The sequence below is a fragment of the Gadus chalcogrammus genome, chromosome 13 (assembly GCF_026213295.1).
Source record: "Gadus chalcogrammus isolate NIFS_2021 chromosome 13, NIFS_Gcha_1.0, whole genome shotgun sequence".
NCBI lineage: Eukaryota > Metazoa > Chordata > Actinopteri > Gadiformes > Gadidae > Gadus > Gadus chalcogrammus.
Genome location: NC_079424.1, coordinates 7,669,115 through 7,688,966, shown reverse-complemented (window position 1 = coordinate 7,688,966; position 19,852 = coordinate 7,669,115). Strand labels below are relative to the sequence as shown.

At 46.4% G+C, this 19,852-nt stretch overlaps 1 protein-coding gene across 1 annotated transcript; it reads right to left on the bottom strand.

Annotated features, from left to right (window-relative positions):
- Positions 1-887: 887 nt before the first annotated feature.
- Positions 888-19,525, bottom strand: LOC130401935 (macrophage-stimulating protein receptor-like). The gene is made up of 21 exons (XM_056605974.1): positions 19,214-19,525; positions 17,053-18,373; positions 14,489-14,662; positions 13,990-14,106; positions 13,486-13,656; positions 11,512-11,675; positions 11,134-11,269; positions 10,829-10,965; positions 9,726-9,905; positions 9,498-9,597; positions 8,960-9,190; positions 8,481-8,627; positions 8,164-8,326; positions 7,964-8,050; positions 7,629-7,838; positions 7,412-7,492; positions 6,564-6,745; positions 6,312-6,421; positions 5,720-5,885; positions 4,701-4,837; positions 888-3,796 (listed from the first exon to the last, which is right to left on the bottom strand). Exons 2-21 carry the CDS (start codon positions 18,280-18,282, stop codon positions 3,550-3,552), a joined length of 4,170 nt encoding a protein of 1,389 aa, XP_056461949.1. The 5' UTR covers positions 18,283-18,373; positions 19,214-19,525; the 3' UTR covers positions 888-3,549.
- Between the last annotated feature and the right edge of the window lie 327 nt (positions 19,526-19,852).

Sequence of the window (19,852 nt, the reverse complement as noted above, 5' to 3'; positions counted from 1 at the left end):
TCACAAAACAAAGACTTTTCTGGAGACATTATTTATAAAACTAATATCAATGAAACACTAAAATTACCCCAAAAATACTAAATTAGTTATTTCCTAAAGGTGTTGCATTATAAGGATTTTCCAGTGGACAGATACTCTATTACTTCAGGGATGAACCCAGAGACCCATTTCTTGTTGCATGCTCTTAGTCTATTATACAATATTTATTCCTATCTTTGCAGATTGATTTACAAGTCGAAACCTTGAAAATCTGGAAGACCTTGAAGATTATTGAATTTCCAACTCCTTCACGACTACTTACACACGAATGAACAGAGTATATTTGCACACCACAGTGCAAAACTGCTGCAAGGTGAGAACATTGCAATTGCGTTTGTATTCTGTGGTAGACTTTATCTCTGAGTAGCGCTGTCGTTACAGAACATGCACTCATTACTATCAAGGGGGAGACTGTACAGCTGCACAGTGGAGAGCATGCAACTAATATAGCTGCCTCATTTAGGATACCCATAGTAGTTGTTTATATGTCCTGTAAGTCAAGCACAAATATATGATGCAATGTGTGTTGGGTGGAGATTATAGTTACAATATGGGGAACTTGAATAAAAAATAGTATGATATTGCCTCAAGTGTTCTAGTATACACCACAGAACCTCATAATCCACTAAATGAGCATCCTTATCACAGAATACTGGTAAGTCACCGGTTTAAATCGTTGCCACAGAGCATTATAGGCCACTGATGAGTCAACTCTAACAGGACATTGTGAAAGCCTTGTCTTGTTCCCTTGACGCAGAATGGGGTTTCAGATCGACATCGTCAGGGGGAAGTAGCTGGCAGTTGGAAGGGCTATGGGAGCAGTAGTGTTGGTGAGCTAGCGTTAGCTTGTATGGAGGACGTCAACACTGAGGCTTCAGAGTGGATGAGGCGCTCTGGGCAGAACACAGACGGCAGGAGACAGCAGGAGACAGAGCCCCAACAGATTCAGGGTCTGGCTTTGGAGAACAGCACAACTATTGGGTTTAATAATTTAATAGTTTTTTACTTTATTTTTTTACAAACAACAAGAACACAGAAATAAAGTTGTTTCAGCCTTCTATCCAAGGTTGAAAAAAAAAAAAAATAAGCCTGGTTTTCCTTTGGCCCTTTTCGTACTAGCCTATATCTGAGTACTAAGAAGTGGTGAAAATCCCAGATGGCTGTGGAATACTTCTTAAATCCTCATTTTGTTCTCATTACAGTGAACCCTGAAACAGCAGGTAATGTGCCTGAACATCCAGTAAACTGGGAAGATACCGTTCTTGTTTGTATCCCACAAGATGTCAGATATTAAAAATAAGTTAATGCCTCAGTAGTACACGGCGATGGCTGACAAGCTGTTGACATAATTTGGATAATTGAAGGATTTCTCTGCTAACCTGTTTGAAACTGAATATATCATGTATATCATGATATATCTTATATAGGCTATATATATACACACACACACACACACACACACACACACACACACACACACACACACACACACACACACACACACACACACACACACACACACACACCAAGATTTAGAACCACTTTCTCTGACAAATTAATCAGATTCAATTGCAGATTAAATTATGGCAAGCAGGTTTCTATTGATCATCTTTGACCTCAATTGAGTTCTGTATTCTAATGTTTACGTTTGCTTCTCTATGCCGTTGCTGAAAGAGCGGTGATGGGGCAATAAGGTGAACGGAAGAGTTTACTGCTTCGACTTTTTACCATCCCTGCACAGCTTGATCACAGACAGCTCATCATTTTAAATCCCCTCCCCAAAGCTAATGTCGAATGATTCAGTGTGATGAATGAACCGTGCAGAGAATGGTATGAATGCTCTGCTCACCAGGTTCACTTTAGTTTTCTTCCCTTCATTCTTTCCTTCCTGCTTTGTGTGAACCGTTGTATAAACCTCCTAACCTTACACACTTCCCACCAGTAACTAGTATGGTTTCCCATGCGCTGCAAGCAAGCAGCTCTCCACTCCACGCAACATGCCATTACAGTGAAGTATACCCAAGGACGTTTCGAGGTGAGGGATTCACTTTTTGGAAGTATCTTTTAATCGTCTCCTCCTCAAACATCCACTAAACGCAGACTTCCTTCGGCTCAGCTAAACAAACATGCAAACGCCCCATCTAGTCGTTATGCTCCTGAGAGCACATGTGCAATCACAATTGTTCCGTCAAGTGCACCCCGGTGCACGGAGATAGTAGCACTACTGGGCGTGAGGTGACGAGACATGGGAATGTCTTCAGCTATTACTGTGTTAATCGCAACTAATGACTGCATTAGTGGTGCTGTGAAGAGCTTTTGGAATCAGTTAGACGTTGCCATGTTCAGCCAAACCCCCTTCTGCAGCAAGCCATGTTATCTGCAGAAGACGCTCATTTTATTCATTTTAATCAACATTTAACTACCAGGGCACGACAGGCAAACTATGAATCACATCCTGTTATTTGTATGCCATAGATTTTATGACACGGCTTACGATTTGGTTCAGTGTGGTTGCTCAGCGGTGACAGCTCCCGAATCTGATTTGAGGAATTGATTTCCGTTGTTGGTGTGAAACATGTATGTGCGGTCGTTGGATCTGGTGCAGCACACTGTTGTTGCTGCAATCGTTCCTGTTCAGACCAGTGTTTAGACTGCCCTCTAGTGGCGACGAGGGGACAGTCATGGGATTACGCACAGCCGCTATACACAAAAGATTTACACGGTAGAAAAATAAATGTTAACGCTTTTGATTCGTCTCCATCTTCTCTATTCGTCTCTATGGTTTCAACCACACATCCAATTTCCTTTGGATTGAGTCAGAATGAAGTAAGATAAAAAGTCTTAGTAGTGTGCGTAACAGTCTGCCGCACTCTGGCACTGACTAATGCGTCGACTGAACAACTTGTCACACTCTCTCTCTCTCTCTCTCTCTCTCTCTCTCTCTCTCTCTCTCTCTCTCTCTCTCTCTCTCTCTCTCACACACACACACACACACACACACACACACACACACACACACACACACACACACACACACACACACACACACACACACACACACACACACACACACACACACACACACACACACACACACAGATTGAATATCAAGTATAATTTCAAGCAACCCTGAATTATATTAAATCATTTCACTGCAAAAAAAGACAAATATAAAAATGTACAAAAAAAATCGTATTTACAATTGAGCTGCGATTGTGACAAAAAAAAAACCCCGCCAACAGCGTCAGGCTACAGGGAAAGGACAGAAAGGTGAAAATGGTAGCCCATTATGATGAGGCACAACACACCACCAGTTTCTGGCCCAGTGAACTGGGGGTTCCATCATTCACAGGGCCGCTGTCTGCCCCGGTCCACTGGCAGTTCCATCATTCCCCTCAGAGTTGGGAGCGGAGACATGATGGGTGGACTCTGGCTGTTGACACAGCTGTCCAGTCACAGCTCTATCCTTCTCTTCTGTCTGTCTGTCCTCAGTCATGTGAAGGGGGGCCCTCAGACCGGCCCCTCGGATAAAAATAAGTCCTGTTCCGACCCGGAGTCCGAATCCTCAGCCTCATCCGCTGAGTCCGCCCGGGTGGGGTAGGGCTTGGGCGCGTCCAGGTTCACGTAGGTCACCTTCAGGCTGATGTAGTGTTCTCCCTCCAGGCACTCCATGATCTCCTGCACGATCTGCACCAGGGCCTGGAAGGGGGGCCTGGACTCCGGCTCGGGCTCCCAGCACGCTACCATGATGGAGAACCTTCCGCGAAGGAATGGATGAATGAACGGATGGATATTAGGGAGGGGTAATGTTAAATTAAGACATTAAAGCTGCAGTAAGTGAGATTCAAGAGTTGTTAAGAGCGAGCTGCTTCCTCTCTAAGCCTCTCCGCCATTGAAGTGTAGCATAGTTCACACGCCAGTGATTGACAGGCACTAATGATTCACCCTAATTGGTCAGAAATTTGCTGGGAGCTCTAAATTCAAAATGGTCTTGTATAGAGGCAGGCATCAACTAGAAACAGATATTCTCACTGAGCATTTCACTCACTTATGTCTTACAGATGGCTTTGGTATTTCCAATAAATAACCCTGCAATTATAGCTCTTAAAACCTATCAACAGCTTATATAAGGGATGATCCATCATGATCCATACAGGAAATGAATAAGTGAACAGTGCCACTGATAACAGGGATATTGAAAGGAATACATCGTCCAAGATACATTTTAGGTATTCATTTTCTCCCACAGAATGGAATGCAGGAAGGAAAATGTCAGTGCCTCAATATCTCCCTGGAATATGAAGTATATCTCTGGGAGCTTATGACAACAACATGATATAATACTGCATACTTGGAATACTCAGGACAAATAAGAAAAACAATATTTTCCAATGCTTCTTTCGTGTTATTCCGGCTCATTCCTGTTATGATCGCCAGACACTGACCCATTTCCTCAATCATTCCAGGCATTGGGAGTAAATACATCTTAAACAATGCTATTTGTGTATATATTCTTTCCATTACAGGGATTGGCATGCATGCATCAGAATAAACCCTATGCTCATTTGTATATTCTGTCTGTTTGTGCAGTTTATTCCTTCCGGCCTCTCAGAGGTGCCGTCGTAGTGCTAGCCAAGAGGGGCTTAAGGCAGGCGTCTTACAGGGCGTCTGGACAGAACTGGGGCTGGGCCAGCCTCCGGCCCTTCAGCAAGTAATGCGTGATGTCATAGGGGTCCACGTCCGGGTAGGGTGTGGCTCCCCTGGTCAGCAGCTCCCACAGCAGGACTCCAAAGGACCACTGAAACATTTACAATTACCTTTAGGGCATTTAGCAGACGCTTTTATCTAAAGCGACTTACAACAAGTACTTTTGTCATTAGAAGTGAAACAATATATCGCTGTCAGTACAGTAAAGATGTTCATAGTGCCAAGTGCAAGTACTAACAATCGCTAGGCTAACCCATTCCCTGTGTACAGCAATGCTAGCAGCTACGCCAGATGTTACACAATTAAGTACTATGAATAAGTGCAATGTATATTAAGTGCGTACAATAAGTGCGTACATCAAGTGCCAGCACGTACAACATACAATGGTGGCCAGAAAACAGCCACATGGGACATTTTGTACAGACATTCACTTGTACGAAGGAAGATAAACATATATTTACAAGCAATGGGGGAAAAAGCTTGCCTCGTGAGACCATCCAGATATTCAAGTTTCCGTTTCGCACTGAGCATCAGCTTGCCTTCGGCCGTAACAGAAATTAATTTCCAAATATGGGCGCAATCTTATGTTGTTCAAAAAACTCCAGCCAATCAGTTTAACTTATTAAGTGACGCTCTTCACTCGTGTCGAATCCAGTTGGAAGTAAAGCAAAAAGAGCAGATTTCTGTTAATCGTTTAACACCCTTCATTAAATTTATCTATTTCAGATTAAAACTTTATATTGCTCCACTTTCCTTGGGTTCTGCCCAAGGAACGCGGTGCTCCGCATGAGCTGGAACTCCTCCCTCCCCTCCTGCCCGAGCGCATATTGATCCTATCATGTTGTTTTTGTTGGAAGAAGCTTTCCACCGGTTCAGAGCCACACTGAATTGATGAGGGAAGCAGAATGGGAACTCACCAGATCGGGATGGTCTCACAAGACTATGAAAGGACAACGAGAGCGAGCCCACTTACCACGTCTGACTTGGTGGTGAACTTTTGTGTTTGTAAGCTCTCGATGGCCATCCACTTGACTGGAAGCTTGGCCTTCTTATGGTCTTGTATGCTGTAGTATTCCTTGTCAAATATATCCCTGGCCATGCCAAAGTCCGCCACTTTAACTGTGAAGTTTTCATCCAGCCTGAAAAGAAATTCGTTTTTTCATCCAGCCAGAAAATATATATATATATCCCCAGAACCGGTAATTTTTCTAAATCTAATAAAAAATAAGGCAATACAATTCCGAGAAATACACATTAATTGTTCATCCGAGAACACTTAACAAATTGCAGTAGAGTTGGCAGTTTCTGCTTTCACACAAGACACATATTTACTCCATTTGAGTGGAATCCTGGCATATACACAGCACTGGGTGTGCCGTAATAGTTGACACTTTTGTGGCGAAATAACTGCAAATTAACTTCTACCGGTGATGTAACATGTGACGCAGGGAAATTACGGATTTGCCGGCACCCATGCACACGACCCGTTAAATTACCGGCAAAGGCAAGTAGGAGAGGGGCTTCTATGTTCCATACCAATTACAATTATTAATATTCACACTTACATGCAGTTACGTGCAGCCAGGTCCCTGTGGACAAACTTCTTTTGCGACAGGTACTCCATTCCCTTAGCGACCTGCAGGCCAAACCCAACCAGGTCCTTCACGGTCGGGTTCTGCCACACAGAATAGGGGAATTCAACCGTAACGTCATCTCTAAGCTATCGTTATAACACACATGAGACATCGGGTCAGCGCTATTTCAGCTATGCTCATATTGCTCCACAGGGTCATTTTCTTTATCTGAGGATGACTCACTCTCTTCTCAGACCGGATGAAGTGTCTCAAGTCTCCGTGCTTCATGTAGGGCAGCACCACCAGGGGGAGCCCTTCCTTGGGCAGCATGATGCCCAGCAGGGAGATGATGTTGGTGTTGTGGAAGCCCTTCATGATGATGCCCTCCCTCAGGAACAGGTCCACCTCCTCGACATCACTGATCCCTGTTAACACAATGTGCGGTACGTCAACACACACTGCGCTTCTGCTGTTCACACAACACATCAACACACACTGCGCTTCTGCCGTTCACACAGCACATCAACACACACTGTACACGCTCTGTACACACAACACATCGACACACACTGTATGTACTCTGTTCACACAACACATCAACACACACTGTACGCACTCTGTACACACAACACGTCGACACACACTGAATGTACTCTGTTCACAAAACACATCAACACACACTGTACGCACTCTGTACAAAACAACACATCGACACACACTGTATGTACTCTGTTCACACAACACAACAACACACACTGTACGTACTGTGTTCACACAACACGTAGTACATCAACACACAATAAATGCACTCTGTTCACACAACACGTAGTACATCATCACACACTGTACATATTCTGTACAGTACACACAACACACATCATCACACTGTTTCTTTCGCTGTTCACACAGCACACAAACACACTGCAGATTCGCTGTTAACACATTGCACAACAATCCACACTGTGCATACTCTGTTGACACAAGACATGGCACATCAACACGTGTGGACAAAGTGTGGACAAAACAAGGCAGGAGGTTAGCGTTGTCATTGTATGGACAAAGTACAGACAAAATAGGCTAAAGACACGTACTGTTCAGTGATTTGACAGCACAGTGAATCTCTTGGTCCTTGTGGTCCATCAGATAGCCATGGTATACTGTGCCAAAGTGACCTGCATCAAAACAGGGGTTCAAGGTTACAGCGGATCGCTTCAAAGGAGGGTAGAAAGCGTTAAAGAAAGACGCAATAAGATCACTCCAAGTTTGGAATAAAACTCTCAAATCAGCCGTTTTCTGAGAGGAGCTCACCTTTGCCGATAACCTGGCTTTCCACCACCCGCAGCATCTCTGCAGGGATCAGCACATCCTTGACCTCTTCCAGGAGGTCAGAGCGGAGGCTGCCCATAGACAGCGTTGGCTGTTGTATTAAGGAGAGGGACACAGACGGGTCGTAGCCAGAAGCGTACCAGGGACCCTGGAAGAACAACCCCCCTTGACCCGATGTCTGAATTGACAGATCTGACAGACGTCGGAACAAATGAGAGGAGAAATGAAGGAACAGTACCTCATAGAACATATTTCAGTGGTAAAGTAGAGAGCGAGTGGGCGAATTAATGTTCATGAATCTTTTGGAGTGAACGTACTTCTGCGGTAGTCTCCGGTAGGTGAGGTTTCCCCGTTGCCCGTGTGAATGCGGGAAGACATCCGCGACAGACGGAACTCTACCTTGTCTAGAGAAGTGCCAGAATACAGAATGATAAACTGAATGAATACGGCTACACAATTCATAACGTGCCGTTATTGTTCGACTGGCTGAAGCAACACCAGCCGAGTGACTCCTCACCTTGTTTCGTCTTCCTCAAACGGGTCATCCCAAACAAAGCCAGGGCAGCCCCCAGGACAATGGCAGCCAGGATGCCCATGACGATGCTAGCGATGATGGTGCCGCTGTGTTTGTCCATACTGACCACATTGCCGATATCCGTCACCTTCCCGTTCACGAACACCTAGACACAGCAAAGGAAAACGTAGTTCATGCGATGCCAAATCAATAAGGCGTCCATCTTGGGCTCACCGTCAGGTGAGTTCCAGAGGTGTGCCAACTAAATCGATCACGTGAACCACAAACTCAATTGAGGTGGATGTTTATTTTTTTATCACCTGGACAGGTAATCCTTCAGCGGGTATGACGAGGCCTTTTGGGATTCTGCAAGTGAGCTCATTGGTCAAGACCTGGACTTTGCAGCGCACGCCTCCGATGGTCATGGTGATATTCATACACTGAACCACTGCATTCAGATTGATGTGCTATTAAAGACAAAATGGGTCTCATGTTAAAAGGGGTTATTTTTCTGTAGCGCTCCTGTCTAGGTTGGATAATGTAGTGGATGTTTTGACTCCCACAAGATATGTCCTGGGTTCGATCACTACTAACCTCACACTACCAGTAGGAATCATTGAGAAAGATGCTAGACCCCTACCTGCTGAATCTGAATTCACGGTCGGATAACATTGTCCACTAGGAAATTGTAACGGTAGAAGTTAATTAATCGCTGAATCATGTTGGAGGGGCATGTCCTGTGTCGTGCTCATAGTGGTGAATAGTGGGCATAGTGAGGAACATATAGTGGTGAACATACGTGCATTGAGACTTCATTATTTCCCCGGCTCAGGTACAGGACGCGCTCCTCGTTCTCAAAGGGGATGGGGGCGGCGTCCGGGTGGTAGTCGAACGTCTTGTTCAAAATTAGCCGGGCTCCGTCCATGTGGAAGGAAATCTCCCCGTTCTCCGTCTTATCGTCCGAGTGCTCTCCCGGCAGGGCGGGCGCCCTGCACTCCATGTGCGTGGCGTTCACTTTACCCTCGCACACCTGGATTGTCAGAAGAACAATGTGTGTAGTCATTTCCCTTTGCTAAATCCTAAGACAAATTCTCACTCCCTATGGGGAATTGCCTTGTCAGCAACTCATCCCATTTTGATTCTGATGGAACAATATCTGAATCAGTTGGTTTGAGGCCATTACAAGCTTAACTATGATGGACAGAAAATAAAATCTTCTTTTTTTTTATAAAATAAATTAAATATCCAATGAGAATATCCTTCTTAAACCTACTACGAAGACATGTTCGACCGCTTATATTTTCCTCTGTATTATATATGATTGAATGCTCGCTCACCTGTCGGTACGTTTCCTGGGGTGAGTTATTGGGTTTGTACTGGACCACCTTGTTCTGCACAGAGTCAAAGTAGCGGCCTTCCACCCTCAGCATGGAGCCGCTGTGGGGAAACCAAAAACAACAACAATCAATGGTCTCCTTCCGCAAACCTCCAATGACATTCAGGTCACTTTTATCTCCTTCAACTTCAGAACAACTTTCATTTTCGGACCGGGGTCCACGCTCTACCTTCTGTAGCTGCATTGGGGATACACGTTGGTTATAACGGGGTCGTGCCGGTAAGAAAACTTCTTCTGGGTTGGCACGAGGAAGCTGTCGATGAGGAACCGGACGGGAACGTCTTGCACCGCTGTGGACGCCTTGGAGATGCACACCACCGAAGACACGCTCCCACTCCCTTCAGTCATACTTGGAGACCGAGAAGACAGATTTTAATTGAAGTCACAACACACTATATAGGATCCATGATCAGCCATCTCAACTACCCTTATAGGGGTGCATCTACCCCTGTGGAGGTAGTTGACCCATCTACCCTCTAGCCATCTGCCCTTGTAGAGCCATCTAACCCTATAGGGGTATTCTTGGACTCACAAGTCTCTCTCAAACACTGTGCTCCACCAGAAACTGAGGACAATCTCCCACGTTTCATTTATAAAAATCAGTTTAACCGATTGAAAGCGACACACCTGAAAACGTGGTGCCATGCAGAAGTTTTGTGTGCTTGTAAACGTTATCTTACCGATAACACTTGCATTATAAGATTTTTCATTAAAAAAACTCCTAAAAGGTTTGTTGATGTTTGACGCATTTACCCCTACCTAAATTCAATAAACTAAATCCAATAACCTTGCTCCGGAAATACATTTCCATTGTTCAAAAATACTCTCCCTGTGTTACAAAGTTATTTGATACATCTCCCGGTTGTGTGTCTATGGAGGATAATGGGGCCAGACATAATTTATGGTAAGGCATACTATCCTGTAAAACGTAAGGACCGTAGGACTGTTAGTGAACGTACTCCCCACTGGCTTTCTAAACACGCATTTGAAATTCCCAAGACATTTGGCAGACGCTAATATCCCAATCATCTGGTATCGTGAGACTAGGGGGTTTCCAGACTTTTGTATTCTATGACCCACCAGTGGAGTACCTTTACAATACGATATAATTTATTAATTATTTAATCCCCCGTAGAAGGGATTAATTGGCCAGTACCCATCAAATATCTCGTACAAAATGCTTCATTAGAAACATTTTGCGGTAAAGTATCAGGGAGCCATCCCACCATCGTGCCGAGACACACAGATCTTGACAAGGGAGTCCATGATTACCTTTGAATCGGGCAGCTGATTCCACCGAAGTCTACACTTCTTCCAATCCCTGAGTTGAGATGGCTCCCGGTCAGGGTGATCATGGTTCCTCCGATCTTAGGGCCGAGGGCGGGCCTGACCTCCGTTATAATGGGCACCTGGTTAGAGTGAAGGACGAGAGCATTGAGCGACATTACATGAAACTAACAAAGCCATTTTCTTAAATTTACTCTGAACAATGTACAGAATATCAGCTTGGGGGTTCAATCAAATACTTTGCTGTCAAGAGGTGTCCTTCAGTAAAATATTCTTCATCAACCCCTTACCACAAAGGAGAATCCTGATGCCTGCGCTTGGCCATGGATGGAATAGCAGCCCCCCACCGTTGCTTCTTGCACTTCCAAGGTGACATTGAGAGCCTTGGTCGGGGTGCCTTTCTTGTGGCGGACCTTGCACACCAACCTGGGTTACCAAACACATTGTCAAGCAGGGACCAAATGAGCTAGTGCATACCACCATGTAGATACAACGCAGAAATTCCAAGATTCACGCGAGTACATAAAATGGATTAAAAAGGCAAACTGCTTCCATGTAGCGTAGGTTTTAATACGAATACAGTAAATGCAGTAAAGTAATACAGTAAACTAAATGTAATTATATATATTTGTATTGTTTTTTGCAAAACAATTTTTGTTTGGGCTTACTTTGTGCTGGTGCTCTTGGCCTGTACGGTACAAAGGGTCTCAGAGCCAACTCGGACTGTGTGGGTTTTGTCGGTGATGGCAGATGGTCCTTTGGGGGACTGAAAATCCCAGCCACACAAAGTCAGCTCTGACTCAGCCCCAGTTGGTGCCGTCTTGGGAAAAAACTGTGCAAAGTAACAGGGAATGAGGACAATAATTGTGAGGGACTTCTTGGGTTGTTAAATTAACTCTGAGTGTCACTTCCCTAGCATTGCTAAACTTGTAGTGTGCAACTTTAGATTGAGCAACTAAACTGCCGCTGACCGCAACCCAAACCAAAGGTTATGACTGAGTCTTCGACTAATAAATAAATACATGTGATATCTCTTTTTATGGTTAATGACCACACGAGGAATAACAACTCAAACTTTTGACTCATCTGATTTTAATCTATTTTTTAACAAGCAAACACCTTCTGAGGTCTGGTTCAAAGTAACACACATGGGATTTATTAATGGAGGAAAGGAGAGGGTTCTGCGTTCTAATGCCCATATTATATTACCATACTATTTAGTATGCCAGGAAAAGATTTAGTATGTTCCAATAAATAGTATGGAAAATGCAGTATGGCTATACTGATATATAAATATCAGTTTGTCGTGTATTACATCCGGTCGACATTCGCAGTATGCCAGCCAGCATGCTTTCTGGCTATCCGGCCCCCACAATACTGGAGCAGAAGATACGTCACATCGACTGAGCCAAAAACAGTTGATTTGTCAATAAAGGCTTATCACTAACATCTCCTGTAGTTTGTCCCTAGTGTATGCACACCGTGTGCAACAGTACGTACTTTGTAAGATTAGCTGCAGTACACACAGCAGGTAAAAAATAAAAAGTATGCGATTTGGAACACAGCCCATGTGTGTTTATCTGTGTGATTTAAAGGGTGTTTGGCTGGGCACTTGAGTGAGGCAGTCCCTTGCATTTCAGATTAGTCAGCTCAAGGCCAGTATTTACCTAGACTCTCAGAGTTACTCCTAGAACTGCAATAAAAGTGAACATATGAGTTATAAAAGAATGACTAAAAGGACCTTCGAGTGAGTTACCAAGGCTTCTACACCTACTCACAGCCAAGAAGTGAAAGACATCACCTGTTTATGACCTAATCAATTCTACTATACTATGTTCATTCTGTAATATCATAGCTAGATATAGAAAAATTAGCCCTAAAGGTGTATTCATACTAAGAGCTTAATGAGGCAGCACCCCAAAGGTTTAAATGAAGCGAGAGGATCTCATATTTTATAGCCTAGTGCCTAGGCTACTGTCTCACGTAGACAGACAAAGGCTTTCATTTTAAGAGCCATTCATCTCACAGAAACTATCTCTGCAAAGTTAGGTGTGCTGAACTGAATTGTATGTAGCCTACACAATGGGTTGAGATATCTGATGTACCCCACGGTGGTGATTGTATAATTATGTACTCATGCTTTAAATCCTACCCAGGACCTGGACCCAGACAAAGAAATAAAGTGTAATATATTGTATATTGTAATGCAATATCTTTATTCATTTGTTATGGATAATAGAGTCTCCACTGTAATCTACTGCATCCCTGCCAACTACCTATTCTGTATCTGTTGACTCTGGAACTGTATGCCCACACACACACACACACACACACACACACACACACACACACACACACACACACACACACACACACACACACACACACACACACACACACACACACACACACACACACACACGCGCGCGCGCGTACACAAACACACACACGTACACAAACACACACACACACACACACACACACACACACACACACACACACACACACACACACACACACTCGCACACACACACAAACACACTTACACAAACACACACACACACACACACACACACACACACACACACACACAAACACATACCCAAACACACACACACACACAGGCACAGCGACGGATCTACCTCTGTGATAACAGGAGCGCAGGACGTCCGGTGCCACGGCGAGGAGCATTCATCTTCCCTGGAGCAGGACCCCGAACACCAACCACAGCCCATGAAGAGTGGGGCGGTCAGGCAGGAGGAGCAGGAGACAAAGTGGGCACAGCCGGGGCCCACAGGGGACACGGTGAACACCTGGAGAGAGGGGGGAGAGGGGGTGAGAGAGAGGTGAGGGGGCGAGGGAGAGAGAGAGAGAGAGAGAGAGAGAGAGAGAGAGAGAGAGAGAGAGAGAGAGAGAGAGAGAGAGAGAGAGAGAGAGAGAGAGAGAGTAAATTAAAGGAAGACTAGGGGCCAAGCACATTTAGTGGAAGAATCATACATCGTCTAAAATGTTTGCCAAGATAAATATCTGTGGGCGTGTGGGAGTGAGAGAGAGAGAGAGAGAGAGAGAGAGAGAGAGAGAGAGAGAGAGAGAGAGAGAGAGAGAGAGAGAGAGAGACTTCATCACGTATTATGTTCGATACGCACCTTATTCCCGGCAACAAAGAGCAGTAAGTCCTCGGTGTAAACAGACGATACGCCCGATACGGGGGTTCCTCCCAGGGAAAAGTTGGCAAAGAACACAGAGTCCAGCTTCAGGATGACCTAGAAGGAGCAGGAAGTATCAAACTGAGGCTAGGATCTTAACTGCTGGGGGACACATACACAATACACAACACCAACGTGGCAAAAAGAGCTGCTTTACATCAAGAAAATAACGTTAAATAAACTGAATGGATTCAAAGATATTATTACAGCGCGCCATACTAATATGACCCACAGCAATTATGAGCTGCTTTTTATTCACTTCCAATTGACGAGTTACTACTTTTTTTAAGCTTATCAAGCTTATCTTTCATTTCATGTGTGTTTCCTTTTTCCGCGTGGTTTTCCACTGAGACGTTTCCTTCCTGCATACCTCTTCACCTCACAACAGATTATGTTTCCTACGCATACACTCGAGGTCAATTCAAGGTCCTCGTCACACCTGCAGGATCCTTCCGTCCGAGGTCCCGAAATGACCCAGGGTGTCGTTGCCCTTGGTGGTGACCAAGACCGTGGTGAAGAGCACGTCGTGCATCTGTCTGTTGAACAGGTCCAGTCTGTAGTACGGAGCGGACACCAGGGTGGGCTTGTTACGGCACGAGTCGTCGTTTGGGTGCTCTGTGAAGGAGAGTGAATAGAGTTTGGTTTTAAACCCAAGACGAATAAATGATTGTTTTGACTTTTCTTATTTTTTTTCATAGGTGGACTTCCTTCTTTTTTTTTATTTACTCTCTCTGTACTACACACAAGCAAGTCCAGACACACACAAACACACACGCACACACGCACTTTAACATTCAAACACACACAAACATACACCCACACACATACATAAACATTCAAACGCACACAAACGCACACACAGACACACACACACACACACAGACAAACATAAACATCCAAACACACACACACACACACACACACACACACACACACACACACACACACACACACACACACACACACACACACACACACACACACACACACACACACACACACACACACACACACACACACACACACACACACACACTCAAACAGACAGACAGTAAGTCGATGCAAAGACCAGCAGAGAGAGTCTGCGATCCTTCATTCGGGCGGATATTGAGGAGCTAGAGGACACGGTGTCTGTTGCAAAAAGGCTGAGAGACGAGACTGAGATCATCAAACAGCAGCGAACCCCCGCCCCGAGACACCGCCACTATCTGGCTCGCTGCCACACAGAGCACAACTTGCTCCTACAAATTGAAAACAGATGTTCACCACTTGGCACCGTGCCACTGTTGGCTAACCCCTGTGAACAGGGAATAGTTAAGGAACTACATAACAGGGATTCTTGGCATTGTTGTAGTGGGCGTGAGGGTCAACATAGAAAGCGATGGCTGATGTCCGAAGTCCGGATGATACGTGAATCCTCATCGTGAACATTCCAGGGCTGTCCAATTAGTCTGCTTGCCCCGACAGGCCTGAGAGTCCTGCTGGCAGTTTGAATGCCCGCAATCCACAGGTCTTTTGATCCTCTGGCCACAAACCACACTCAGACACTTATTGGGCCCCACATGGCCACCGTTTAACCAGGTAAGCCATTCAAAGAGCCATGGACACTTGTGAATTTTTATAGCGAATGCCTCGGATTTTTCTTTTATGTTCGGGAAATCACCTCCAGCATGTCTTTCCTTCCTCTCTGTCGGGCCCGTTTCCAGGGGAATGAATTAAAAAAACATAAAAAACAGCCAGGCGCAGCCAAGCAACTCCCTTCCTCAACATACAATCAGACACGTGCACGCACAAAGACACACACACACACACACACACACACACACACACACACACACACACACACACACACACACACACACACACACACACACACACACTCACCGCTGTTTTTATCAGCAGGATTTATTAGCCGTGTGTGTTGACATACTGTCCTGGTAGGCGTGTGTGTGCTTGGCTCTTTGCACACTTAAAGAAGTGGAACACTTGAGCGGGATTGCAACTCCGAAAGCCACACCTTTTCCGAGAACTGCTTCCAGTGATAACCGCGTAACAATAAAACAGTACTTCACCATGTCCTATGGAACAGTGTTTTCACGTCACTGATCTGGAGCGTTTGCTACATCATCCTAAACTAAATGTATTCATTAACAAATGCAGACTTGATAACCGGTTTACATAAGAGGAAAGCTGAGACAGAGAAGTACCAGGGTATTATATCTGTGCGACAAAGGCTCATGCCCCAAATAAACCCTCAAAACAATCAGCCACTTAGGGGAACTCATGCCTTTGTCCTGGTGTCGTTTTGGTGGCACATTCCTTCTGACATACACATCACGTCATCAGACAACGCCTGGGGGCGGGGCGGGGGGATATCGGGCAATCGGAGGAACGGCAACAAACACCACTCTGGGATCTCCTCGTCAGACTCTTCAGCCCCTCCTCCGCCCTTTGTGCTTGTTCTCACACACACCTCTCAATCCTCCCACTGCTCCCACTCTCATCACTGTGTCAAGTCTGAGCTCGAGCTTGGCCCCTGTGAGTCAGGCTCGGCGCTGTTGTGATGTGGATGTACTTCATCGTGTTGACAAGAGAGGAGTGGAGCCAATACTAGATACCAACACTATATCTACAATCACAGATAGGGTTTAACACCTTGACGTTGATCATGTGAAAGTGTGTGTGTTGTTGTGAGGAGGACAATGACTATCGATTGGATTCAATAGTCAGGATGACTAAGCAGTCAGTGCTGGCTGCCATGTCAACGGGACGGCCAGGCAGCAAACACACTGGATCGTTCGTTATGAGTCAGGAATGATCTGGGTAACAAAACTGTGGAAACAACCTTGAAGACACATTAACAACCCGCCCTTTACACCAACGTGTGATGGTTCGACCGTTTGACCTCCCGGATGAGAAGGGGGACCCCCGGGGCGGGGACGGGACAGGACAGGACAGGACGGGGACGGACGGGGGGGTACGGATGGTTCCAGAGCCACTCACCTCGTGCGGGCAGTTCTCGCAGGGCTGGAAGTGACACAGGCCCCTGGAGAGCTGCTCGGTCCCCTTGGAGCAGCAGGCGGCCACGCCCCGGTCGATGGCCTGGTTCACCTTGGCCAGGGCGAAGATGCAGAAGGCCGAGTTCCTCTGGGGCACGCCGCGCTCGTCCACCTGGGCGAAGGCCCCGTACAGGAGCTTCTCGTCGGGGCTCCCCTTGGGGTTCAGCCCCAGCTGGGAGGCCAGCTCCCGGCCCACGGGGCCGTAGTGCGCCGCCTGCAGCCCGTTGAACACCACCCGGTGCTGCTCCTCCCCGCCGCGCCTCTTCCTCCGCCGCCGCTTGGGGTCGAAGCGGCACTCCAGCACCACCTCCCGGTACATCCAGGCCTCCGAGTTCATCAGGGGCAGCCGACCCAGCCGCGTCTGCAGCGGGGAGCCGCTCTTCTCCGGGTTCTCCCGCTGCACCGACAGGAAGTACACGTGCTCCGCGGTGGCGAAGGTGTAGACGTAGTCGACGCGGTAGGACGCCCGCAGCGGGGGCAGCACCGTCAGCCCCTGCATCGCCATGTTGAAGCCGTCCTCGGTGGACAGCGGCCGCAGCACCGACAGCGACCTACGGGGCCAGCGGCTCGCCAGCTCCTCGTCCACGGAGTTGGCCACGAAGAAGAGGGTGGTGTGGCCCTGCTCCACCGCGCTGACCCGCGTGCCCAGCGGGCTGGCCAAGCAGTCGGGGCAGTAGGTCTCTGTGTTGTCCTGCTCCTTGAACAGGCAGTGGGACACGGGGCTCAGCTCGCTGATGTCCAGGAAGGCGCACACCCCCTGCCGCGTGCTGCCGCAGTAGTACAGGTAGGGCAGGAGGGTGCCCGCCGGGTCTAAGAGGAGGACCTTGTTGTCCGTATCCACGGGGGTCGCGGGCGGCGTCGTGGCAGCGTCGCAGGGGCCGCACGTGTGACAGTCGTCGGGGCTCACTGGGCCGGTACGCACCTCCCATATCCGTTTCAGGTCCCTGTCCACTGCCTCGATGGCGTTCTGGGAGGCGATGAACACCTCGCGCAGGATCGCGTTGGCTTGGATGTTCTGGATGGGATTGGCGGTTTGGAAGTGGGGCAGGGTGTAGTTGACGTTAAAATCCACCAGGCGGCGAGGGGTGGTAGGACAACTGGACGTCGGCCCCGCGGCGGCGTGCGTCTGTATCAACGCGCATACTGTCAACAAGGAGGCGACCCACGTGACCATCTCCTCTCCACCCCACGCTCCGACCTGACAGCGTGTTACCTACAGGACTCTGTTCTCGCCCGTAACATTCCCGGGACCAGCGGGAGCAGCTCTGTGCGAGAACAGGGAGGAGGAGGCGCTGGGGTTAGAGAGGGATGCTGCAGCGGAGATTTAACAGACTGGGTGCTCACGTATGAGTCACAGCACGGTGTTTTTTTAAACAGGGTCATAACTAACAGTCACGCCATGGTTCTTTATGTAGCATTTCAAGTGAACTTGTATATAATAAGCCTACGTTGTTTAATTCAATATATTTAAATAAAAAACGGTGGCGCAAACAGGACAAAACACTAGGTGCTTGTTATACATAGGTTAAAGGTTTTGTAAGCCTTAGGCCTATAGATGAAATAGTAGTTGGGGTTCATAGCAAAGAAAAACGGTAAATGTTGACGGTGTCGAGGAAATGACAAGATAGGACATGACTGGCCATGTAGGACTGTGGAAATATCCCACAGATCGGGAAGGTATGAACTTCAGTTTGTCAGGTTTTGTTCCGTAAAAAGAACCCAACTATCTTGTAATATATATTTTGACTCACAGTTTTTCCCCCTCTTGCTTGCCTGTTCGACCATGTGAAAAAAACCCTGTGTGATGCAACGTGTACTTTTGCACCAGTTCGGTGGACAGTGTACCGTTCATAGAACACAGAACGAACTACGTAAAAGGTTAACCAAATAAAAGTCACCATGAAAACAATCTTAATGTGAATATCGAGATCGATGAAAAAGAAAAAGGGTTGTCGGCACTGTTATTACGAATAGCCTGCCGATAAGCATCATGTCTCAGAGGTAGTAGTGACTAGTTCAGTCAGATTGTTCTGTATCTTTGGACGAGATTATAAACTATTAATCTGAATCGATAGTCTTAACGTTTATACACTCATTTCACTTACCTTCTAACAAAAAACCTTGCCTCAGTCGGTGTTGCGTTCCAAAGATCCGATATGTGATTTACGAAGTAATTTGGTTTACCCTCACCAGATTCACCGCCCCACCGTCGATAGCTGTGAACTCACCTGACGGCCCGGGAGCAGACCGCCCCGCCCGCAACGAGGAAGTCATGCTGGACGGATTGCGAAACATCAGCATTTAAGCAATATCACCATTTACATCACAAACAGCGCAGGGTTTTCCATTTAGCCGTATCTCGAGAAAAAACAAATATGACAATAGAACAGCCTGGTCTACGTCTTCTGCAGCAGGACTTCTGCCAAAGTGCATTGCTTTTTTATGAGGGACATTGTTTTAAAATCATACCCCCCCCCCCACCTACTCCGCCCCCTGCTCTTCTCACACAATTTTCCATTTTTCTTCCTAACATAACAAAGTTTACCTTGCAAGTGTTGACTTTGAAAATGATTCACACATTCGTCCAAATTTGTCACAAATTCGTTTTAAATGTCAAATTGGTAAAAAAAAAAAAAAAGAATTACAAGTCTGAAAGGTCATACGTTGAGCAACGTTTTTTTAAATTCTGTACTTTTCACTACAAACATTTGCCATAATGTAAAAAGGATAGCGTTTCAGCGCCC